The sequence below is a fragment of the Fundulus heteroclitus genome, chromosome 1 (assembly GCF_011125445.2).
Source record: "Fundulus heteroclitus isolate FHET01 chromosome 1, MU-UCD_Fhet_4.1, whole genome shotgun sequence".
Lineage (NCBI taxonomy): Eukaryota > Metazoa > Chordata > Actinopteri > Cyprinodontiformes > Fundulidae > Fundulus > Fundulus heteroclitus.
In genome coordinates this window covers 42,372,246-42,398,051 of record NC_046361.1, presented here as the reverse complement: position 1 = coordinate 42,398,051, position 25,806 = coordinate 42,372,246, and the positions used below count along the sequence as shown (strand labels likewise).

At 43.0% G+C, this 25,806-nt stretch overlaps 2 protein-coding genes and 1 long non-coding RNA gene across 4 annotated transcripts; 1 reads left to right on the top strand and 2 right to left on the bottom strand.

The window, feature by feature from the left end:
• Positions 1-161: 161 nt before the first annotated feature.
• Positions 162-3,328, bottom strand: LOC118561017. The gene is made up of 4 exons (XM_036132959.1): positions 2,921-3,328; positions 2,213-2,302; positions 561-2,001; positions 162-216 (listed from the first exon to the last, which is right to left on the bottom strand). The coding sequence occupies exons 3-4, from the start codon at positions 1,967-1,969 to the stop codon at positions 162-164; spliced, it is 1,464 nt and encodes a 487-aa protein (XP_035988852.1). The 5' UTR covers positions 1,970-2,001; positions 2,213-2,302; positions 2,921-3,328.
• Positions 3,329-6,701: 3,373 nt separating this feature from the next.
• On the bottom strand, positions 6,702-13,137 carry LOC110367942 (galactose-specific lectin nattectin). Of its 2 annotated transcripts, XM_036143452.1 has the most exons (7): positions 13,031-13,123; positions 12,709-12,765; positions 12,465-12,486; positions 8,907-9,001; positions 8,558-8,689; positions 7,757-7,868; positions 6,702-6,911 (listed from the first exon to the last, which is right to left on the bottom strand). In XM_036143452.1, the coding sequence occupies exons 2-7, from the start codon at positions 12,763-12,765 to the stop codon at positions 6,841-6,843; spliced, it is 489 nt and encodes a 162-aa protein (XP_035999345.1). In that variant the 5' UTR covers positions 13,031-13,123; the 3' UTR covers positions 6,702-6,840. The 2 variants fall into 2 exon arrangements, with proteins under 2 accessions (XP_035999345.1, XP_035999349.1); XM_036143456.1 differs by lacking the exon at positions 8,558-8,689 and having other exon boundaries at positions 13,031-13,137.
• A 6,424-nt stretch (positions 13,138-19,561) lies between these two features.
• Positions 19,562-20,996, top strand: LOC110367941. Its single transcript, XR_002427809.2, has 3 exons — positions 19,562-20,027; positions 20,360-20,524; positions 20,912-20,996. It is a non-coding gene; the product is annotated as an uncharacterized LOC110367941 (long non-coding RNA).
• Positions 20,997-25,806: the final 4,810 nt, after the last annotated feature.

Below are 25,806 nucleotides of genomic sequence, written 5' to 3'. Positions count from 1 at the left end.
TGGGTAGCACTTGTATATTTGTTATCCGTAGAATTTCAGGGAGAGAGCTGGGTTTTTCCACTGATGATGACCACTTTGTGTGCCACAACTTCATTTCCTGCCTGAATGTTGATCCTGACGGTAGATCATCTTTATATGATGTAAAGATGTCTTTCTCACTCTCAGTGTTCATCAAATGCAGGTTGCTTGGCAACAGTTTTAAGCCTAGTATGGCAGCTGCGGACATAACACTGAAGCGCGAGTCAAGTTCTGAAATGAGACTGTCCAGAAATGGAACAAAGACTGTACATCTCCAGTACTGCATAGGGTTATTTGAAGGATTGCTGTTTCTCATTGTCTGTCGTCCACAACGTCTACGTATTGGGAGGTCACCATCAAAACCAGCCAGTTTCCCCATTTCTAACATTGATTCGTAAACCTCTTTGAATTCAGCTTCAGCCTCACATCTTATGTCCCTTAGAGTGTCTCTTACAAGTTTGACCTCTTCATATGCAGTGAGGATATCCTGTGATGACCCTTGTAATAAAATACTTAATGACTTGGTGAATCCAAAGAAGTACCTGTTGCACTGTAAAGCGGCAATAAAGTTGGCCAAAGTTACTGCTTTAGGGAGGCCAGTTGCTTCAACTACTGCTTTGGCATCCCACACAGAATCTGCATTCTCTGATATAACATTAAGACAATGGAGAAGAGCTTCATAAAGGCTGTGGAAATCTTCAAGGCTAGTGTGACGCTCAACCCAACGAGTCTCACACATGAGCTTTAACTTCTTCTTAGCCAACAGTTCTTGATCTGCTGCAAGCCTTTCCTGGTTAATCTCAGACACTGAAGATTCAAACTGTTGCTGCCTCTTTGGTGAATACTTGAAAAAAATACCAACTGAAGCAACAGTTGAAAGCATACATTTGATATCCAGAACAGATGATGACTTGGATAATGCTAGGTTTAATTGGTGACTCGCACGGTGGAAGTACTTAGCTCTTGGGGATTCTTTGCAAAAGTTTGCAGCACAACCATTTACTCTTCCTGCCATATTGCCAGCACCATCATAGCCTTGAGCACAACACAGTTTTGGATCTAGGCCAACTTTCTTTAAAGAGGTCAACAGGTTTTTACATATTGCTTCCCCTGTTATGGAATCACATCCAACAAAATCTATTAACCTTTCAAAAGGAATGCCATCTTTCACGTAGCGAATACACACACCTAGTTGTTCACAGTTTGAAACATCAGTGACCTCATCAGCTATTACAGCATAGTGTGGCCCCCATTCCTGCACATCAAGCACAATTGTGCTTTGAATATACTCTTTTATACAGTCAAGCAAATCGTTTTGAGATGTTTTAGAAATGTATTTTGCATTTTGACCACATAAGTCCAAGTAATTTTTAAGTGGGTCATCGCCTGCTTCTTGTCTGAACTTGAGAAGTGCAAGAAAGTTGCCTTTGTTTAGACTTTCTGATGTAGGATTGTCTCGGTGGCCTCTTAGGGCGAAGCCTTGACGCCCACACAGCTCTATACATTTTACAACTGATGAGAGGAACAGTCTATTTTCTGTAACACATTTATCCATCTCAGAATTCAACATGTGGTTAATCCTTGTTTGTTGACCATTCATTACATCCACAAATGCATGAAAGTTTGCATCAGAACTCTGGTGGTATTGCAGTTGCATGTGTGTTGTAATTTGTTCAGTGAACTTTCTCCAGTTAGTAAATGGCAGGTCTGTCAAAATACTAGCCCTCCTACTCTGACTCTCAACAGGAAACAAAATGCATGGCAAACAGTACACGCCATCTTCCTGGGCAGAGTATGATAAAAAGTCATACTTGTCAAGCCAGTCCCTCTGGCATGTTCTTTTGGTCACCCCACTGGCTCTTCGGTTGTCTTTAAATTCTCTGGCAGGGAAATTGAAAGACTTGGGTGGTTTTCTGGTCTGAAGAAGTTGGAATTTTCCACAGTCGTCCATTTCACTAATCTGGTCCTTGGCCTTTGATATATCTGTAATAAGATTGATATTTACATTGTCAATTTTGTATGGGTGCTGGTGGAGTTGAAAATCTGCCTACATAAAGCTTTTGTATAGTCTTGCTTTATTATGAAATAATTATTATGAAATGTAAGATTTCAAGATTAAGCAAAAAAGTAAATTGTGTAAAACAAAAACAAAACTAGTTGTTTTGACATTGAAAAAAATACAACTATTACTAACCTATGTCGTAAGTTGTTTGGGGCAAATCCGCTTGGTTGAGCGCCGGCTCTTCAGTTGTCTTTACACCGAAACACGGTCCTTGTTGTTCATCTGGAAAAGAAAATAATTTTTGTGATCAGGTGAACCTTGTAATCTCAGAAGGAGCCACAAAACAATTTAATTTTGTATTTTTATCGTAAATTATTAAATTCATTGAACACATATCACCAGGTGCACAAAACTGAATTTACTTAAAAGTAAATTGTATTTTTATTGTAAAATATTAAATGCACTGAAAACAAATAACACCAGCTTGGTAGTTACCATATCACAATGTTAACAGGACTTCCTTAGACTCCAAGCATGTGCTTAGAGCATTCATTGATTTGGATCCTTACCAATTGATAAAGGTTAGTAATGTTTTCATAAAGGATAACATTCTTATTTTTAACAGTACAACACATGTGGTACTAACAGGTTTAGACCCAAAAATACACACTACAAAATAACTATTGTATGCATGTCAATGGCAACTAATTTTGCTTATTTTTGTTAATTGTTCACTCTTTTTATTACTTATCAAACACTGCAATTTTCATAACTTTCCCGTTACTGGCAAAAGTATTCCTACAATTGCATTACTTTGCAACTTTAAACAACTTGTTTATCAACAATCAACAATGTTGATAATGTTTTCTCATTATCAACATTTTCTAGCAATCATCATACCTTGTTATTTCTGTGTGTCTCCAATATCTGAACGTTCATACAGGTCAACGCTGTGGTCATTTTCTGTAGTTGTGCCAGGTCCACTGAAGAATAGAAAACAAGATAAAAACATTTCAATCTGTGTTATTTAGATTATAGACATAAGTCTACACTTTGGATTTATTACTACAACACGACAAAACAGATCCCTCCACCCTTCGCCTTGCCGGAGAGAAATGTGTCGCGGTCGGCTCTGAAAAGTTGGAAGCCGTCCAGCTGCAGCGAGGAGTCCGGGATTTCTCCACACAGCTACGTCTCCGTGAAACAAAAAACAGCAGATGAGGAGAAGTCCCTGTTTTTGTCCAGCATCAGTTTCAGTTTGTTGGGCAGGGAACGCACGTTGGACAGGATTATGCCCGGTAGCGGTGAGCGGAGTCTGCGCTGGCGTTGACGCACCAGCGCGTTTTCCTCTTCTCCAGCGTTTCGCTGCGTGAGCAAAGGTGAGCGCACTTTTGACCATAATGTCCAAAATTTCCAGCGTAGGGAGAAGAAAAGTAGGGAATAAAACATCTGGTGATGTAGCCCTGATGTTCATGAGCTCTTCTCTGGTGAAAGAGCTCCGGGTATCATCGCAAAAACCAGATTTAAGAAGTAAAACAAAGCAAAAAACAGCGCACCAACACACCGTGGCTGCCGTTCGCGGCGCCATCCTGTTGTCTCATCGGACTCATCTCTGATGGTGACGAGTCCACCTACAGGTGGGAGGCTGACCATCTGGTGACCTGGTGCAGGGAGAACAACCTTGAGCTCAATGCTGTAAAAACAGTGGAGATGGTTGTGGACTTCAGGAAGAACTCAGCCCCAGCTACCCCCATCACCCTCTGTGACTCCACCATCGACACTGTGGAGTCTTTCTGCTTCCTGGGAACTATCATCTCCCAGGACCTAAAGTGGGAGCTGAACATCAACTCCCTCACCAAGAAAGCCCAGCAGAGGATGGACTTCCTGAAGAAGGCAGCTGAAGAACTTCAACCTGCCAAGGACAATGATGGTGCAGTTCTCCTCCTCCATCATTGAGTCCATCCTCACCTCCTCCATCACCATCTGGTACGCTGGTGCCACCGCTAAGGACCAGAGCAGACTGCAGCGTGTCATCAGGTCTGCAGAGAAGCTGATTGGCTGCAATCTTCCATCTCTCCAGGACCTGTACGCCTCCAGGACTCTGAGGCGTGCAGGAAGATTGTGGCTGATCCCTTCACCCCAGTCACAGACTATTTCAGTCACTTCCCTCTGGCAGGAGGCTGCGCTCCATCAGGACCAGAACCAGAACAGGCTGCGCTCCATCAGAACCAGAACCAGAACAGGCTGCGCTCCATCAGGACCAGAACCTCACGCCACAACAACAGTTTCTTCCCATCTGCTACCAGCCTTATGAACAAGGCCAAGAGCCGCCTGTGACTCTGGACACTGACTCTCTCCCCCGTTCAGGACTTACAAGCTTCTGCGTTACATTAATGCACGGTTTACTGAGTGTATATTGCTTCTGTGTATATATCCTTTTACTTCTTATTTTACTGTATTCTTATTTTTTGTCTGCACCATCAACACCAAGTCAAATTCCTTGTAAGTGCAAACCTACTTGGCAATTAAACTTGATTCTGATATTGTCACGATTTGTTTACCGAAGAACTCAGGAAGTAGCCTCGTGAGACCATCCTGATCTCGCGAGGTTTCAAGGTTTCACTCGCAGATCAGTCTGGATACTCTCCGTTAAAGAAAATTTGGAGCCGTTCACCAAACGAACGTCCAATCAGCGTTGGCTTTGAGGCAGGTTGCGGTGTGACGCAACGGGAAGCGCGACAGTTCAGTCTAAAGAACATGGCGGCTTCAGCCGATGAAACTAGCGTTAGCGCGGCTATTGAGCAAGTTTTTTCGGAATTACAGAGTATTTCTCTGCTGAGCTAACGAGCCTTTACTTGCAGCAGCAAGAGTAGCTTGGCTTGTGGTTGTGTTTTCGTCGTCGCTCGTAACAGAGCGACGACGAATCTGATTGGTTTATTTGGCCCGTCTATCACCAACATAGGCCAATCAGCTGACCAGTATTTTCGCCCCTTCCCAAAATTACTTCAACGGAAGGTTTCCAGATGGATATGCGGAGCAAATCTATCTGGCGGAGTCAGGTAACTCAGGAAGCGCACACGGGACTAAAGTTTAAGAGTTTTTATTTAAAGGAAGGGTGCTGGATGGCGGATGATGAAGACCGGAGGTTCAGAGCTGCAGAAGGTCAGGGATGTAGGTGATGGTAGAAGCTGACGGCCCGGAGAAAGAGAGTCCACACTCGCTAGGTGCTGCTCGGCTAGCAGGCCTCATAGCAACACCAGGACTCTGGGCAGAACTTCTTCTGGGCGGCTAGTCAGGTTAACAGTTATCAGGAGACACCAGGACAAAGAGCAGAGCTTCTCCAGGAACGAACAGCAGAATATAAAGATTTACAGAGGGACTGGCATGGAGTGGTGGATAGCAGAAGACGGCCCAGTGCTGAACTGAAGGCAGAGGGAGGTTTAAATAGAGCACTTAACAGGTGGAACAAGAGTCTGGATAATTAACTAGTAAATGTTAACAGGTGTGACTGACTGCTGAGGAGGTGAAGTGAAGATGACAGAAAACAACTGATGACAATGAAAACTAACACTAAAAGAAGTCAAACCTAACCCAAAAGAGATGAAAAAATTTAAATAACAGAAAAACAAAGCCAAACCAAAACTAAACCATGACAGATATACAGCTATGTAATATTAAACTTCGATATCATAACAACATTAAATGTATCCTGAGGTATAACACAAGGATGCCCAATCTCATATTGGCTCCTCCATCCATTATCTATACATGCTTATGCCTCATGGGGTTGCGAGGGGTGCTGGTGTCTATCTCCAGCATTTCAATGGGTGAGAGGCGGGCTTCACCTTTATAAACAGGTAAAACATTACCTTTTTCACTTTGTTAGAAAATGCAAAATCTGAAATTATTTGCAGGTTTACGTTAAAAGTGTAGCAATTCCCGCCATTACTTTTTTAAAAACCAACATACCATAAAAATCAGTCTGTAGACATGTTATCTGTACATATTCAATCCGTTTCTATTAATTCTTTCACTGACTTGCTGCTGATTTGAATAAACCTGGTGGAGGGTGTTATGTTTGTGTTTGAAAATTACCAGGCGTCTTGTGTTGCTCAGATTCTTTTATTAAAGTCTCCTTTCATGGATCTCCTCACACAGTTTCTCACAGGTGTGTCACCAATACTCTCTGCTTCTGTTGTCCTATTCTTTACATTCACGTAAACTCATGATCGCCATCTAGTGGAACTAAACACAATTCATTCAATCATTACAGTTACATTAACGCACAGGCTACTGTGTGTATGTAGCTTCTGTATATATATACATTTTATTTTATTTTGTTTTGTCTGCACCATCAATACCAAGTCAAAGTCCTTGTGAGTGCTAACCTATTTGCCGATTAAACTTGATTCTGATTCTGAGTCTCCAGACTCACTCAAAGCAATAAATTCACCCACCCGTCTTGTGGGATACTAGGCAAAGATAAGCGCTATAGTGACTGAGTGTGTGCGTAGAACCCATGCCTCCCCGGACACTCTTGTCTCCTGCAACCAAATCTACCCTCAGGTACAAATAAAGTTACCTTGACCTTTGAGTCATTAATTCTCTATGAATGATGCTACAGGAAATTTACCATTTTATGCACCTGCTAAAGAAATAAAGTAGGTAAAGTAAAAACAAGTCTGTAGATGCAGTTTTATTTATTTCAAACATGACATAACATCTGATATATCACAGTATCTCTCAGAAGTGATGTCATCGAGGCTTGAGGTTCTGCTGGGAGGCAGATTCTGTCAGAGGTATCAAACTCACTCGGGGAGTCATGATGCTTCTTTGGAACAGACAAATGACAGTCTGATGTCACAGTCAGCATCATTGACAAACTTTCTGCCTGCAAAAAACAGTTTAAAAGTTAAGTCATTTAAAAGGGTCAATAGTTTCTCTCCCGGTAAATACTAATGGAAAAATAACAAAACAAATAAACACAAACTGCTAACACTGGAAAATTAAAAAAGTTTCATCATTTCTAAAATAATTTATTTTCTAATCTCTTATGTTTAATAGAGAAACCTCACATATACAAGCTCGCTCACACATACACCCACAGGTCTTTAAATCCAGATAATTATGGATAAAAGGTTAACTATATTTAGCTTCTGCTGCCACAGCATGCTTCTTGCATTGAATAATATTGTGAAGTTTCTAGTGATGTTGTGTTATATGCTTTGGTTGCTTGTCCCTGTGATACTTGTCTGTTTGTTCTGTTCTCTGTCACTCAGATATAAAAGCAGAATCCTAGGAGGCTATCTTGTATTTGCTTGAAAGTTCTGTCTCTCTATTCTTGTCTCCTTCTCTAACTTTTAATCTTTTGCATCGTCTCTCTCCATTTTTCCCTTTCATTTCTGTCTCTTTGTCCATTGCATTCGAAATGATCCTAAAATAATATCCAATAAAGTATTTTGTATAAATTTATAAATCAAGTGCTTTAGCACTAAGAAAACAATTCTGAACAGTCATGAGTTGCTAGAGAAAAACAAAAAGTAACCGTTGACCAGAGAGATGTACAATTTAGGTAAGTGAACAGAATTAACAATAATAAGAACAAGAGAGTACATTAAAACACACACACACAAACACACACACACACACATATATATATATATATATATATATATATATATATATATATATATATCTCAATTTAACAGTTGAATGTGGATCAGTTGTTATTTTTACCTCTCAAGTTGATTTGCATGCAGTTCTCCTTTCCTCCAGAGTTGTTGGGCTCTCCTGGTGACCAACCGCTGAAGGTAAACGGTGACCCATCACTCCAAAGCCAAGCACCTTTCTGAAAAAATCAGTTGATTTTATTTCACTCCTGATGCTACAGACATGTTGATCTCAGGTATTTTTCTCCACAGAACAACTTAGCAATGTGATATGATTGCAATATTTAGGAAGTCCTTTGGGGATGAGAGTTTTTTTCGACTAAACCTGAGGTTCTACAAGGACATATTGAAGGGACCTGGAGAAAAACAGCTTTTTAGGTTAAAGTTCTCATATTTCCATGCAAGACACAAACTCCACCTTTGGCTAATCTTTGTTATTAACATCAGCCAAAAAATTTAGGTGAGATTAGTGGACTTTCTATGCTAGCAAACCTTCAGAATCATGGTGTGCAGTTTAAGCATTAAATGTGTTGAGCATCTCCCCTGAGCTTCATAATATCTGCCTGATCTCTGAGCTGCGACCCTCCTTGTTGAAATCTGAATGTATTTGATGCTTCCTGCATGAACAAAAGTGAGTTACTCCTAACGTATTAACCTGAAGCAAATTCTGCTGATCAGCACCTTTCTTAGCTTACAGGGAAGAATCCTTGTTAAATTATTATGGTCCTTTATTATCATGGTCACATCAGGTCTCCAGAGGTGGATCAGAGGTGAAACTTTACCCAGCCTCACAATGTGTTCACTTTCAGTTGATCATCAAGGCCAGTGGAGTATGGGCAGATTCATGGTTGTTTCTCTAGGTCCTCACCTTCACCTTGTAGCCTCCTACCCAGGTGCTTGTGTGTGATCCTGTCTTTGAGTAGATCAAATCACTGATGAAGTCGTACTCATCCAGTGTCTGGATGGAGGCCAGATTTCCACTTAATCCATTACATGCCTTCTGCAGTAAATATAATAAAGAAAATAATCATAATCATAGTCCTCATTCTAAAATGTGAATCATCATAGGCCCGGTTGTCTCAGGTTGTGTCCCGCCTTTAATCTGAAGGACATGAAGCAAATTCCTGAGACCCCGTTTCTTTTCAGCTGTAGTTTCGGTCTTAAAGTCGTGACTTTTTACACTAATGGATTTCAGGGACAAACAGCTGTTTTCATACCTCAGCTTCATACCAACCCCTTTCTTGCTTCACAAACCGGTAACAGCGGCCGTTGTACCAAGTGAACCCAGGAGGGAATCTGCCACAGCGACCAACTGCAAAAAAGGGGAAAGTTTACAGGCTTTGAAACAAGAAAGCTGTATCAATATCAATAGTCAACACAGACTAAAGGCGTAGAGCTGTAGAAGCAAAACAACATCATCAGGGCTGAACCATATCAGGAAAACTGAGTAGTATTAAAGGATCCATCAAGTAATATCTTCCCACAACTAGACTGAAATCCTCAGAGAACAAACTTGGATTATTTCAACGGCTGCTGAGGCCACAAAAAGTCAAACATCTGGATCCAGGGAACGATCAACCATGCTGTAAATGCAAAAATAGCTCAAAACAATGATGCACATATTCAGCCTCTTCTATAATCACCAGGTATGAATGAATGAATCAATGAATGAAAGGAATTTATTTCAGACAATTAACAAATTTAACAAATAATAAGAAATCAATCAATTTCAGAAATGAACAAATAATAATGATAAAAAATAAATTTCAGAAATACTTCAAACAAACAACCAAGTACCACATAAAATTTTTTGTTCCAAATCAATTAACTCATTTGAACATAAACAAAAATGAGATAGCCTCCCTCGTTTTGCTGGGGGACTTCAACGCTCACGTGGGCAATGACAGTGGGACCTGGAGGGGCGTGGTTGGGAGGAATGGCCCACCTGATCTGAACCAGAGTGGTGTTTTGTTGTTGGACTTCTGTGCTCGTCATGGATTGTCCATCACAAACACCATGTTCAAGCATAAGGGTGTCCATATGTGCTCTTGGCACCAGGACACCCTAGGCCGCAGTTCAATGATCGACTTTGTTGTCGTTTCATCTGACCTGCGGCCGCATGTCTTGGACACTCGGGTGAAGAGAGGGGCGGAGCTCTCCACCGACCACTACCTGGTGGTGAGTTGGCTCCGATGGCGGGGGAGGAAGCCGGTCCAACTGGGCAGGCCCAAACGTACTGTGAGGGTTTGCTGGGAACGTCTGGCAGAGTCCCCCGCTAGACGGAGCTTTAACTCCCACCTCCGGGAGAACTTTAAAAACGTCCCGAGGGAGGCGGGGGACATTGAGTCTGAATGGACCATGTTCCACGCCTCTATTGTTGAGGCGGCTAGTCGTAACTGTGGCCGCAAGGTTGTCGGTGCATGTCGCAGAGGCAACCCTCGAACCCGCTGGTGGACACCAGCGGTGAGGGAAGCCGTCAAGCTGAAGAAGGAGTCCTACCGGGCTTTATTGGCCTGTGGGACTCCGGAAGCAGCTGATGTGTACCGGCAGTCGAAGCGGCAGGTGGCTCGGCTGGTCGCCGAGGCAAAAACTCGGGCGTGGGAAGAGTTCGGAGAGGCCATGGAGAAAGACTTCCGTACAGCTTTGAAGCGATTCTGGTCCACTATCCGGCGTCTCAGGAGGGGGAAGCGGTGCAGTACCAACACTGTTTATAGTGGGGTGGTGTGCTGCTGACCTCGACTCAGGACGTCGTGTTTCGGTGGGCGGAATACTTCGAAGACCTCCTTAATCCCACCAACACGTCTTCCATTGCGGAAGCAGAGCCTGATGACTCTGGGTCGGGTTCTCCCATCTCTGGTGCTGAGGTTGCTGAGGTTGTTAAAAAGCTCCTCGGTGGCAAGACCCCAGGGGTGGATGAGATTCGCCCGGAGTACCTTAAGGCTCTGGATGTTGTGGGGCTGTGTTGGTTAACGCGGCTCTGCATCATTGCGTGGACATCGGGGGCAGTTCCCCTGGATTGGCAGGCTGGGGTGGTGGTTCCCCTATTTAGGAATCACACTCTTAAGCCTCCCTGGTTAGTGTCTATTCTGGGGTTCTGGAAAGGAGGGTCCATCGGATAGTCAAATCTCAGATTCAGGAACAGCAGTGTGGTTTTCGTCCTGGCCGTGGAACACTGGACCAGCTCTACACCCTCATCAGGATTCTGGAGGGGGCATGGGAGTTTGCCCAACCAGTCTACATGTGCTTTGTGGATCTGGAGAAGGCATTTGACCGTGTCCCCCGAGGGATCCTGTGGGGGGTACTCCGGGAGTATGGAGTACCGGACCCTTTAATAAGGGCTGTCAGGTCTCTGTATGACCGGTGTCAGAGTCTGGTCCGCATTGCCGGCAGTAAGTCGGACTCGTTTCCGGTGAGAGTTGGACTCCGCCAAGGTTGCCCTTTGTCACCGATTCTGTTCATAACTTTTATGGACAGAATTTCTAGGCGCAGCCAAGGTGTTGAGGGGATCCGTTTTGGTGGCCTTAGGATTGCGTCTCTGCTATTCGTGGATGACGTGGTCCTATTGGCTTCATCAGGGCGTGATCTACAGCTCTCACTGGAGCGGTTCGCAGCCGAGTGCGAAGCGGCCGGGATGAAAATCAGTGCCTCCAAATCTGAGACCATGGTCTTGAACCGGAAAAGGGTAGAGTGCCTTCTCCGGGTTGGGGAGGATGTGCTGCCCCTAGTGGAGGAGTTCAAGTATCTTGGGGTCTTGTTCACGAATGAGGGGAGGATGGAGCGGGAGATCGACAGGCGGATTGGTGCAGCATCTGCTGTGAAGCGGGCGCTGTACCGATCCGTTGTGGTGAAAAGAGAGCTGAGCCAAAAGGAGAAGCTCTCGATTTACCGGTCGATCTACGTTCCTACGCTCATCTATGGTCACGAGCTTTGGGTCGTGACCGAAAGAACGAGATCCCGGATACAAGCGGCTGAAATGAGTTTTCTCCGTAGTGTGTCTGGGCTCTCCCTTAGAGATAGGGTGAGGAGCTCAATCATCCGGGGAGGACTCAGAGTAGAGCCGCTGCTCCTCCACGTCCAGAGGAGCCAGTTGAGGTGGCTCGGGCATCTGGTCAGGATGCCTCCTGGACGCCTCCCTGGTGAGGTGTTCCGGGCACGTCCCACCGGGAGGAGGCCCAGGAGGAGACCCAGGACACGCTGGAGGGACTATGTCTCTCTGCTGGGAACGCCTTGGGATTCCTCCTGAGGAGCTGGTCCAAGTGGCCGGGGAGAGGAACGTCTGGGCCTCCCTACTGAAGCTGCTACCCCCGGATAAGAGGAAGAAGATGGATGGATGGATGGATGAAAATTAGATAAACAAAATTTTCCTGCAAATAAACTTGTCAGTATATTTACCCTTATATCTGACATTGATTATTGATTAATGTAAGTTGTCTGAAAAGAGGTATGAAGAAGTAAAACTTATATTTCATACCCCTTCTCCCTCTAATTGCACTTAAAGTAACTTTAAAGTACCTTCCTGTTTACCAACCATGTTTTTGATCCAAAATTCACAAAAAAATATACACGATTAAATATATACACCCAGCGCCAGTACAAAAGACCCAGAAACCCAGGCCAGCATGATTCCCCGCCCCCGCCACCACCAGGCACACAGCGAGGACCGGCGAGAGAAGCCAGGCCTGGAAAACTGCAGTGTCAGGCTGCATAGGTAGAGCATAGAGTGCCTGCAACACTACACTGGAAGCTCCAAACCACAAACAGAGGAAAGTACAAACCTCGACTTGAAGGATCTTCGGCCTGTCGATAAAAAAAAAACAGAGTCATGAGAAATTAATACATATAGAAAATAAATAAACTAAATGATACTTTTTCCTCAATATTACCTTCTTTGTGCAATAACCATTAAAATCAGAACTTGGAATGTAAATATTTTTATTCATCTCAGTGATTCACTTGACAAAACCACTATTTAACTGTATATTTCCTGAACAGCAAACAGATGAGAAGGACTTTACTCACGTTTACTTCAAGGCCAAATCCACAAAGGAGCAAAGTGAAAAGAAGGACGGAAGTCATCTGTGTTAAGATAGGAAACATTCATTTAATGTTTCCTCCAAATACTCTGAGATGTAACCCAAAACATTAGGAGAAGATTTTCTGAGATGTCTTATAAAAGCTGCTGATTCAAATGAAACATTTTCCCATCAATATGATCACGATTGAAATAGTTTTTACATGTTTAGAGTACTCCAAAAATTAAAGCTTAATATGCAAAAATATGTTTCTAACAAATACAGTTAAAAGTGGCAATTATTTCTGATTTTGTTGAGTCAGACCTTACCTTTTTACAATGATGAATCAAAGCAGCAGCAGCAGCAGAGGGACTCACTGGAAGCAGTGTTCCGTCAACAAGAAAGAAAATGGTTTATATACATTTGCTTTTAGGTGAGGCAGATATTATCTGATCATCTCTCAGAGGAAAAGAATCTGTGTTATGTGACAACCCCTGCAACATTCTGACCTGTTGAATTCTCTGACCAGAAGTCAGAGTCAGGAATGGGTGTAGCTGGGGTGTGTCAAGACGAATGGTCACACCTGAAGCCATTTCTTCTCGTTCTGTTGAGAAATGGCTTGAGACGTCTTTAGACCCCTGGCCAACAAGCAGGTCGGATTAGACTGAAAACGCTGAGGTGGAAAAGTCTGTTGGATTTTAGACTCTGGATGTTCGGGTGTTATTTAATCTGAAACATATTGCTCTGAGAAGTTCTGGTGGACGAGGACTTTTTGCAGATTGTGATTCTAGCAGCCATCCCCAGACGCTCCCTGGTTATCTGCAGTACCCATAAACTATTAATGCCATTAATTTATGTCATTAACATTAATAGTTAACATTAGCTATTAACAGCCTTACTATTGGAATATCTATCACCTTTCAGAAGGTGTCCATCTGATCTAAAACTAAGACGTCGTTTCAGAAAAAGAACATTATACACAGTCAGACATGGTGGTGGTAGTGTGATGCTCTGGGTTTGCTTTGCTGCCTCAGGACACAGGCAATGTGCCCAACTTGATGAAAACATGTTTGCCCTTCTCTAAAGATGGAGTTTTTGTTCCACTGGAACCTGCGCCTGCACCTCAATAACAAAGGAGACATTTTTTACGACAATGATGTCCACAATTTGGACAGGGAAAACAGATGGTTTGAAAGAGGGGTGAAAGAAGCCATCACGGTCAAAAGAGAAAAGCCATCACAGAACAAAGGGGGAGGATTGTGCGTTCTTTTACACCGTCTACAGTTGGTATAAATGCAGCTGCCCATCCGTCTCCTTACTGGCACACGTAAATGTGACCACATATCACCCCTTCTAGCCTCGTTGCACTGACTCCCGGTTGGTTTTAGAATAGATTTAAAACATTTTTGTTTGTTTTTAAAGCTCTTAATTGTCTAGCCCCCCAGTATTTGACTGAGCTTCTCCAAATCCATGCTCTGGCGAGAACACTGAGATCCTCTAATCAGTTGCTACTGGCCATCCCTAAAACCAGACTTAAAACCAAAGGTGATCGCGCCTTTATGGCAGCGGCACCGAGACTCTGGAATAACCTGCCTTGGCATATTCGATCGGCAGGCTCCTTTGAGGTTTTTAAATCCTGTGGCTGGATGGAGGGGTTCCTGGGGCTCTGGGGGCACTTGGAGTAGGGCGCCTGGTGGATCCGGCTCCGGGGTCTGTTGCCCCCATCTGGGAGGAGCTTGGGAGGCCTACGGGTGGCCTACAGCAGCCGCTTGCGGCGCTCTTTGGGAGCTGCGTGTTGACGGACGTGGGTTACTGACCTGGTAGCTGTGCTGCCGCTGGGTGGGGCCGGGGTGGGTCTGGGGGTCCCTTGGGCGCGCCGCCCTCGGGCGGGGGCCCCGGTGGGGCCTCGAGGGATCCGGTTCCGGGGGGTGTGCCGCTTTTGGTGTGGGCCGGCGCGCCCGGGTGTCCGCCCCTGCACGGGCCCTCGGTGCGCTGGGGGGCCTCGGGGCCCGTTGAGCTGGTAGGGGGGCATGGTCATTAACATCTCTGGGCAGATGCTCTTCTCCTTCATTGGATAGGCACTCTGCCAGTGGGGGGAGGGGGAAAGGAGGGGGAGTAGGGATCTACCCAGCCTGGATGTCTACTGTCGAATGTATGGTGAGTTGTTTGAACGTTAGTGTTGGGGAGGGATTAAATCCACGGGTGGGGGGGTTGACGTTCTGGTGGGCTTGTGTCCGGCCCCCTGTCCCGGTCCTGGTCCGTGTCGTCTTCCGGTGCGGGTTTCGCTTGGGGGGTGGGGTTTGGGATGGCTCGTGCGGGCCGGCTGGCCAGGGTCCCCCCCTCTTATTATTATTATTATTATTATTATTATTATTATTATTATTATTATTATTTATTTATTTATTTAGTTTTTTTTTTTTGGGGGGGGGGGGAGCCAGTAGGCTTGGTGGGTGGGCTGGGGGGGGTTGAGGTGTTGGTCCTGGTGGGTGGTTGGCTGACGGGCCCTGCGGCCTCTCCCTGGCCCCCGGGCTACGGTGGTGCCGCTGGCGAGGCCCCCTTCTCTGGGTGGGGCTTTCGGGGAGCGGGGGTGCCTATTGGAGTCAGTAGGGGAGCTGGCTCCCTGGGTTGGCTTCCCAGTCATTTGCTCCCCATCCCCGGACTCCTCCCTCTGCCTGCTCCATCACGCCGCCACACATGTAGGTCCTGAGGGAGGGGGCGTTACTGGAGGTTGCCACTTTCTGGTGACGCCCCTCTCCCCAATTTTATCATGCATCTTAGACACTTTCACTTCAAACATTTTTCACATCGCACACTATTGTAGGCCATGGTAGAGGGGGGTGGGGGGAAGACGTCTGGGGGGGGAGCTTATGTTGTGTGAGCCTCACCTCGGACGGCTCTCTTCACCTCCTCTCCCACTTAGACATTGAGGGTTCTGGGCAGTCGCCCGGAGGGGGTGCGCTGGCAACAGCTTCCTTCCGGAAGGGGGGTGGGCTGTGCCGTGCATCCCCTTCGGCGCTCCCAGTTTTTAAACGCACTTGAGAACAACATGCAACAACACAACATCTGAGCGGGCGTAGGGAGGATCGGGGTCTTCTGCACACCCCCGTTCTCCGATGGCGGCAAGGAGTCTGGGGCCTGGAGGAGGTGCGGGCCACTGTGTCCGGGGTCTTGGCGCCCACGGGCTCGTCCCCGCGGCTCTTGAGGGCGTCGGCATTGCGGTGGCTGGGTGATTTCCTCGGGGTCGTCTCTGCTCCTTCCTTGGGGGGGGGGGGTTGCAGATATCCTGTGTCGGCCCCTCATGGGGAGTCCGGGGTTACGGGTCCCCTGACGCCTGCCTCTGTGCTCGGGGAAGGTGGGTCTTCGGTTCTCCACAATCACTATCAAGCTATTTCTGGATAATGTTCACCTAAACTAGTGCACTTTCACATCTCCCACAGGTGCTGAGTCCCAGGTATTAAGTGTTCACTTATATACAGTAATCTTATAATTTATTTATGTTCTCTCACTTTCTTTTTTCAAGTATCACACTACACATGTCAGCTTACATAATAATATATATGATTTAGCAATGGCATCTAGGTGTTATTCGAGTGTATCTGTTGCTTTATGTCTGTTGGTTGTGCTGTTCTTTTTGTGTCTCTTTCCAGGTGACAGAGCAGACGGAGAAGGTTTTATCATTCTCTCCCTTTTATCTCCTCTTTCTTTCACCTCTACTCTTTTTTTTTCTTTTCTTTCTCTTTCACTTTTTGTTCTTCCTTTACTCTCCCATTGTCATGTCCATATAATTTGAAATTCTCCTTGCAGGAATCATAATAAAGCTATTTACAAGCATAAATCAAGTGGAGCACTATGGTGGAAGCTGTTCTCTCCACTTGTAAAAGGAAAATCTGTCGAGCTCTATTTGGCATTGAGACATCAATTCCTATTGCCATATTGCTAGACATGACACTGGGAAAAAAAAATCCTCTCTAAAAGCACACTTCTTCTCCCTGGCTTTTATACCAGTCTAAGTGGACATTTGGCAAAAATTTCATTTTATATTTAAAATTATATTTTATTTCCATTCAATTTTTATTTTTACATTGTGTTTATTTATTTCAGCTTTCAGTTTTTATCTTATGCTGTGCAACTGTGATTTCTGTACAGCACTTTGGTCATTGTTTTAAATTGTTTGAAACACTATGGTCATTGTTTTTATAAATTAAGGTTGAGTTGAGTTGAGTCCAACTCCCCAGTGTTTACCGCTCAGGGAAAATATTACAAATCTGTCTCTTCAAGTATCTGACTTAAAATGAGCCCAGGAGGCCAGGCCTCCATGTCCTGAAAAACAGGACTATACTTGCTGCTCGGGTGTGTCCCACCAGAATTGACAAAGACTCGTGGATAGGTGTCAAAAGGTTTTTAGAAAAAACGAGTGAAAGTCGGGTCATCTACGATTCCAGCCTGTTCCCTGTTGGGATGACCTGGTTAACTGAAAACTGGCACAGGCATGTTCCTCCTCAGAGGATCTCAGGTTTATCACTGTTCATTTTAAGGAAGTTGGGAGGGAACCAGGATTTAATTTCAAATAGGCAGGAGGTGGGTGGGTGAGTAGAACTTGGCTGACATGAAAGATAGAGCTGGGTGCCATCCACATAACAGTTGTTGAAATTAAAGTTTCGGCGAGATCCATGATGAATATATCTGTGGTGTGGTAAAAGAAGGAATCTGGGTGGAGGTGTGATGTTGTTGGTGGAGGCTCAGTCAGGAGGCATCTGATCCGATGGAGTTAAGCCGCAGTGTACAGAAGAACACCTGGAAGAGGAGCAATAAGAGGATCCAGACTGTTATTGTCCATAAAGTTGGATAGCCTGCATTGTTGCAGCTGAATAGGGATTAAGAGTTTCCCCAAATAGTTCAAATATTGAAGGTAAGTATAGGTATATTATATTCTACATTTAATTTATGTATTTTACATTGTAAAAAGAATGTGAGTTTGTTCTGATCAAGTGCTTTATCTGTTTAGATATTTCAGAATTTGGGTTGTTTCAAAACATCTCTATAAATTAATCAGCATCTTTTTTTATCTTAGAGTTCCTGCAACAAACCCTCCATATTTTGAAAGATATCTGCCCTGTGGCTCTGTGTCAAGAAGTGGGAGACTTGTCGTCTGGTATTTGCTGTGCGGCAATGCTGCAGTATTTTGGCTTTTGTTTATGAGTTCTGGTATTTTCTTTGTATGCTGCAGCTTTTGTTTTTCTTTGACCTTTCAGGGCCACCATAGCTACAGGCTTGCTAGTCTTACAAGATGAATGAGAGATCACGCACCTAATTTTATTTTGGTACTTCTACTCTGCAGAAGTTTTAATGCGTAACAGCCAATGTTGAGTCAGAAGCAAGGCATTTAAGGCTTTATATCTGCATTTAAATGCCAAATAATGTCATCTGTAATAGTCACATTTGATAGATTAAAATTATTATATGGTAATAATGAAAATAAATTCTTCTTAGGAGATCAACAAATTAAATCTATAACAAAAGATAAATTTAAGCATATTAAAGGTGGTTTACAAATCCCAATAAGTATATTAGAGTTCCTTCATCTAACCCCCCCCCCCCTCCAAAAAAAAAACCCTACTTTCTAAATTTTGTAGGATACTGTTTAAACTGGATGATTCAATATCCCTTCCTATTATGAAATGGGAAGAGGATTTATCAGTCATTTTTGAACAAAACATCTCAGATATGTCTTAGAACTTTCAAAATGACTACACACCCAAATTAACAACTAATACAATAAAAAATCCTTCACGAGTACACTACACAGGTCAAAGATTATTTAGGATGGATTATGCACAGTATAAAATCTGTTTGCAGTGCACAGGCAATAATCCTGACATTTATATTCATGCGTTATGGTTATGTACACCTGTTCAGCGGTTCTAGGTCCAGATATGTAAGAACTTGTCAAAGTGCCTGAGTGGTAAAATTGCACCATCCCTCTGAGTTTGCTTGCTGGGTAACTTAGTTGAGAGTTATTTGGAGAAAAAAATGGTTTGCATGGCTTTCACTTATTTAGACTTAGACAACTTTATTTGTCATTTTGTATACACAGAGTGCGTACAGAACAAAATTGCGTTGCATACAGCTTGTAAATTGCAGTAAAATTAAATTACAGTTTAAGGTGCAGCAGTGATTTAAAAGTAAACAATTGAAATGTAGACAATGCAGGAGAAGTCACAGTGTACAGGTGAGTATTTTTAACACTGCCTTATTTATCACAAAGAAAACTATCTTCATGAATTGGAAAAGCAAAGAAATTCTCAGTATTAATGAGTATAGAGATCTTCTGCTGGATCATGCTAGTGTTGAGACAGCATCTGCATCTGCATCAGATCGACCTCTCTGGGCTCCTTTGATCGGCTCCATCACTTAGTGGGGGTGGGGGACTGTGGGCGGTATCCTGTAGGGCATGAAGGGACATTTAGAGGGTGCCTGGGTCTTGGGGCTCTGGGGAGTGCCCGGATTGAGGTGTCTGGTGGGTCCAGCTCCACGGGTTCTGTGGAGACTCTGGTTAACCAGAGTTTTTCATTTTTCTTTTTTTGGAGTCAGTGGCGGAGCTGGCTTTGTGGGTGAGCATGATGCTCCCTGGTCCTTTCCTCCCCATCGTCATATGCCTCCCTCTCTCCCTACACACTTTTATTCATAACATTCTAATAGTAATAGTAATATCATCTTTATTGTCATTGAAACATACATCACAATGAAATGTGTTCTCTGCTTTTAACCCATCCCCATTGGGAGCAGTGGGCTGCCATGTGCGACGCCCGGGGAGCAATCAGGGTTTAAGGGTCTTGCTCAGGGACCCAGAGTGCAGGCGCTGGGGATCGAACCGGGTACTTGCATCCTTCTCTGAATGCAAGCTCGCTGCTCTAACCACTAGGCCAACACTCCCCGCCAACGACATCATCATAACGGATGATGTCATGATTTTGTCTTGGATGAACCCGGACACAGCACGCACACACAGAGCTGGTTTTAAGAGAGTTTATTGCAAGTAGTGGATGAGGATGACATGAAGAACCAGAGTAACCAGGTGGAGATGAACGATGCAGGAGCTGACTGGCAGGAGCAGAGCGGAGAGACTGACCATGAGACGGGGAAGCTGCGCTGCTACAGAACCGGGAGTAAATCCAGAGTCCATTAAGACGGGAACAGAGGTACAGAGTCCAGCAGCGCAGCAAACGGAAACAGGACAAACGGGAACCAAGACAGGAGGACAGGAGCAGACAGGCATGATGTTGGATAGACTGACGTTTACGAGCCGGCGACCAGGAACAAACTGAGGTGAGTTTAAGAAGGGGTGTGAACAGGTGGAACCAGCAATTAGATAATTGCAGCCTGACAGGTGCTCCTAATCATGCTGTGCTGGGAAAGAGGAGGCAGGGACTGCTAAGAATGCAGCTTCAGGCTACATCATGACAGATGACAACCCAAAGTGCATTCATTCGTCTTTATTAAGAACAGACGTTAGCATAAATCGACTAAGGTTTAAAAAAATAACCACATTTTTGTCCTGCACTCTCTTCCAGTTGTTTTTCCACTTGTTGGCACTTTCTGCTTGCTAAAAAAATATGACATAACCATTGCATAGTTTGACAGTTTTTTATTTTTTTTAGATTAAATTTGAAGACTGCTCCCCAGTAGAGATCGGTAGAGAAGTTGGGTGTTCCTGTGCATTACTTTATCAGACTGCACACTACTCTGCTCAGAATTTGGCTGCTGTGCCACCAGTACTAAGCTGTACTGAAACCGAACAGAGTTGGCACAAACCAAGGACCATGGTAAGTGAATCACATGAAAATACTTTGTATAACACACCCTCCAATTCTATTTAAAACAACATAGTAAGCTGTAAAGTCATGTAGTCATATTATCTGGACAACAGATTCTTCCTGACCCATAAAATAGAGATAATATTGATCAATATAGATAATTATAAAAAAAAAAATATATATATACATTTTAAGTGCAGCCCTGGCTATTTAATTACCTATTTTTAGATTAGATTTTATTCAACCAACTTTTTTACAAAAACCGTAAGTGTTAAAAAAAGAACACGTGCTCTCTGAACTTTGTGAAGGTTGATAGAGCTTTCCTGGGCTTGTACCTTTTCTGTGTGTTATCATCAATGTTATTATTTTTAAACATTTCATTTAATTGTTTTACAGGGTGTTAGACCAGGCCGCGTGCGTGACATGGTTTTTATATGTGCAATACCAAAACAGCAGCGCACAGTTGGAAAAGTGTGTAAGGTAAATATTGTAAATGTAAGGTTGAAGTAACTGAATATGTTCTTTGAATACTCATTTTGAGTAACATGTATTAATTGGATGTCTTGTTTTTGTTTTGTTTTTTTGAAGGAGAAAACGTTACAAGTCAGCGCGAGGAGACACACCAGACCCTGATGTTCTCAGAGTAACAGAGGTGTATCAGGACTTTCAGCAGACCTTGCACCTCTCATTACTACCATGGCAATCAGTGATGATGCCCCTTTAGTTGATTCGGCCTTTGGTAAAATCCTGGAAGGCAGTCCGTTTGCTTTTCAACATCCACTACCAGTCAGTTGGGTAATAATTCGCCATGTGGATGCCTTGACTACTACCATCTCGAGCCCACCTGTGTCCAGTTTGTCTGCAGCCAACAGCAACAACTTGAACTGGAGTGTCTTGCGACAACGCTGGAACAGTTCCGTCAAATTAAAGTTGCCACCAGGGAGCGCAACAATTCAATGGCATAATGTCCGGAGGCCTCGTATTACTTCTTCTCGGTTCTGGGAAGTCTTTCATGTGAGAGGAGCCACTTCTGCTTTAAGCTTAGCACAGCGCATCAAGAAGGCAACAGCAGCCACAGCCGCCATGAAAAGGGGCTTAGCTCTTGAACCATCAGCTATCCAGGAACTGCAGGATCAAAAACGCCAACTTTTTGCCCTGTAGGTTCGTTATTCACCCTTATGCTCCATGGTTGGGCTCTTTTCTAGATGGTGTTGTTTTTAACCCTACTGAGAGGCCAACATTTGGTTTGTTGGAGATAAAAGGTCCCAATACTAAGAGTTATGTGGATTGTCGCTATTTAAAAAAGTGTAGATTCCAAAATGTCAAGGTTGCAGGTCAAACAAATTTTGGTTTGTTTTGTTGTCTGAGCTTGTTACTATGTATTTTGTTATTTTATGTATGGCTTAGTAATGGTTTTGTAACTAATTTTCTATTGTCCTATTTAGTTAATTCTGTTCTAACATTTTACCACTATATGCCATGTTGTGGATTAAATAGCTTTTAAGAGCTTTTAAAAAACCCATGTTTTGCTAAGGTATCTTGCAAATGTAAGAAAGACGATGCTAAGAATTTTAACAGCACAATAAAAGTTTGTTGTTTGAGTATTCCAGTTTGTTTATTAGTATAAATTTCCCCAAAACAGTTTTATTGTAATCAGTAATTAAGAAGTATTGGTTTTATAAACTATTTTATTTGTGGCCTTTACAAACAAGTAACAAACTTCACAAGGAAAAAAAAAAGAACTAAGCAAAATTCTCAATTCAGTCACTAGGGGGCAGTGAACACGAGACAGGGGAACGTTTATTATGTTCACATTTTAATAATTTCACAACTAAATTAGTTTGTGGAAAATCACCTAAGCTAACTAAACAAGGATGAAAATGGTCTAAAACAAAACTAAACCAGGTCAAACATCTGTCAAACTAGACATTTTAGAAAGTAGTCTCGCTGACAAAAATAGTTCTATTACAACTGGAAGTGGATGCCATCACCACGCTTGGCTATGTGCACCATCTTGTGCACATAGCCTCTCTTCTTGTAATTGTTTGGTATTCAGACCGAATATCCATCCCGCACTACCCACACCGATCACAGCCGAGCCGTGTCATCTCTGAATCCTACCTAATCTGCAGGGACAGTCTATTGTTGTAAAACAAGACCCTCCGCAGAGTTAGAGCAGCATATTTTTCATCATTAATTGAGGAGAACAAAAATAATCCTAGATTTTTCTTTAGTACAGTTGCCAAATTTACACAGAGTCATAGCTCCGTTGATCCATCCATTCCCTTAGCTCTTAGTAGTAATGATTTTATAGGATTCTTCATTAATAAAATTGATTCCACTAAAAATAAAATAATTGGCATCCTCCCGAACATGATTACCTCGTCCTCAGTAAGTGAGGCAGCGATGGAGGAATCTTTAGAACCTGCGCAGTGTTTGAACTGTTTAGAAGCAGTAGAGCTATCTACTGCTATCTAAACAGCTGAGCTATCTAAAATTTTAGCTTCATCTAAACTTTCTACTTGTATGTTAGACCCAATCCCAACCAAGTTGTTTAAAGAGGTAATCCCTTTGATCAGTGGCCCTATTTTAGACATGATAAATATATCCTTAGTAAATGGATATGTACCACAGGCTTTTAAAGTAGCTGTTATTAAACCTTTACTTAAGAAACCTTCTCTTGATCAAGATGAGTTAGTAAACTACAGACCTATATCTAATCTTCTTTTCTTATCTAAAATTCTTGAGAAAGTAGTTGCTAATCAATTTTGTGAACATTTACAAAGTAACAACCTACTTGAGGAGTTTCAGTCAGGCTTCAGAGCTCATCATAGCACTGAAACAGCTCTGGTGAAGGTCACTAATGATATTCTCATGGCCTCAGATAATGGACTTGTGTCTGTACTTGTCCTGTTACATCTCAGTGCTGCATTTGATACAGTTGATCACAATATTCTCCTTGAGCATACTGTAGGGATTCAATTCAATTCAATTCAATTTTATTTATATAGCGCCAAATCATGAAACATGTCATCTCAAGGCACTTTACAAAGTCAAGTTCAATCATATTATACAGATTGGGTCAGATTATACAGATTGGTCAAAAATTTCCTATATAAGGAAACCAGTTGATTGCATCAAAGTCCCGACAAGCAGCATTCACTCCTGGGGAACCGTAGAGCCACAGGAAGAGTCATCTGCATTGTACATGGCTTTGCTGCAATCCCTCATACTGAGCAAGCATGAAGCGACAGTGGGAAGAAAAACCACCCATTAACGGGAAAAAAAAACCTCCGGCAGAACCGGGCTCAGTATGAACGGTCATCTGCCTCGACCGACTGGGGTTACAGAAGACAGAACAGAGACACAACAAGAGAAACAAAAAAGCACAGAAGCACACATTGATCTAGTAATCTGTTCTACATTAGATGGTAGTAGCGGGTGAGCCGTCTTCTCTGGATGATGTCACAGTTAACAGAACGCCAGACCAGGTGTACCTACTATGAAGAGAAAAGAGAGAGAACAGAAAGTTAAAGCAGAAATGACAACACATAATGCATAATTGAAGAACAGTAGAACTCAATATAGTGCGAAAATTAGATCCTGATATACTCCAGTAACCTAAGCCTATAGCAGTAAAACTATAAAGGTAGCTGAGAGTAACATGAGTCACTAGTTATAATTTTTGTCAAAAAGAAAAGTTTTAAGCCTAGTCTTAAAAGTAGACAGGGTGTCTGCCTCACGGACCAAAACTGGGAGTTGGTTCCACAGAAGAGGAGCCTGATAGCTAAAGGATCTGCCTCCCATTCTACTTTTAGAGACTCTAGGAACCACCAGCAGACCTGCGGTCTGAGAGCGAAGTGCTCTGTTAGGAACATACGGGGTAATCAGAGCTCTGATATATGATGGAGCTTGATTATTAAGGGCTTTATACGTTAGAAGAAGAATTTTAAATTCTATTCTTGATTTAACAGGAAGCCAATGAAGGGAAGCTAAAATTGGAGAAATATGATCCCTCTTGTTGATTTTCATCAGAACTCTTGCTGCAGCATTTTGGATCAGCTGAAGGCTTTGAACTGCATTTTGTGGACTTCCTGATAGTAAAGAATTACAATAGTCCAGCCTTGAAGTAACAAATGCATGGACCAGTTTTTCAGCATCACTCCTGGACAGAATGTTTCTAATTTTGGCGATATTCCGGAGGTGAAAAAAGGAAACTCTGGAAACCTGTTTAATATGGGATTTAAATGACATGTCTTGGTCAAAAATAACACCAAGATTTTTTACTTTATTACCAGAGGCCAGATTAATGCCACCCAGATTAAGTGATTGGTTAAGAAGTTTATTTTTTGAGGACTCTGGCCCAAAGATTAAAACTTCGGTCTTGTCAGAATTTAGATGCAGGAAATTTAAAGTCATCCAGCTTTTGATGTCATCAAGACATGACTGCAGTCGAAGTAATTGATTGGATTCATCAGGATTTATGGATAAATATAGCTGAGTATCATCAGCATAACAGTGGAAATTAATCCCATGCTGTCTGATAATTTTGCCTATCGGAAGCATATATATAGTAAAGAGAATTGGTCCAAGGACTGAACCCTGTGGTACTCCACAGGTGACCCTAGAGTTTGAGGAAGATTTATTATTAACATGAACAAATTGGAATCTGTCTGACAGATAAGATTTAAACCAGCCTAATGCTTTCCCCTTAATCCCTACAGTATGTTCAAGTCTTTGTAGGAGAATATTGTGATCAACTGTATCAAACGCAGCACTGAGATCTAACAGGACAAGTATAGACACAAGTCCATTATCTGAGGCCATGAGAATATCATTAGTGACCTTCACCAGAGCTGTTTCAGTGCTATGATGAGCTCTGAAGCCTGACTGAAACTCCTCAAGTAGGTCATTACTTTGTAAATGTTCACAAAGTTGATTAGCAACTACTTTCTCAAGAATTTTAGATAAGAAAAGAAGATTAGATATAGGTCTGTAATTTACTAACTCATCTTGATCAAGAGAAGGTTTCTTAAGTAAAGGTTTAATAACAGCTACTTTCAAAACCTGTGGTACATATCCATTTACTAAGGATAGATTAATCATGTCTAAAATAGTGCCACTGATCAAAGGGAATATGTCCTTAAACAACTTGGTTGGGATTGGGTCTAACATACAGGTAGAAGGTTTAGATGAAGCTAAAATTTTAGATAGCTCAGAAAGCTCTACTGCTTCTAAACAGTTCAAACACTGCACAGATTCTAAAGATTCCTCCAATGCTGCCTCACTTA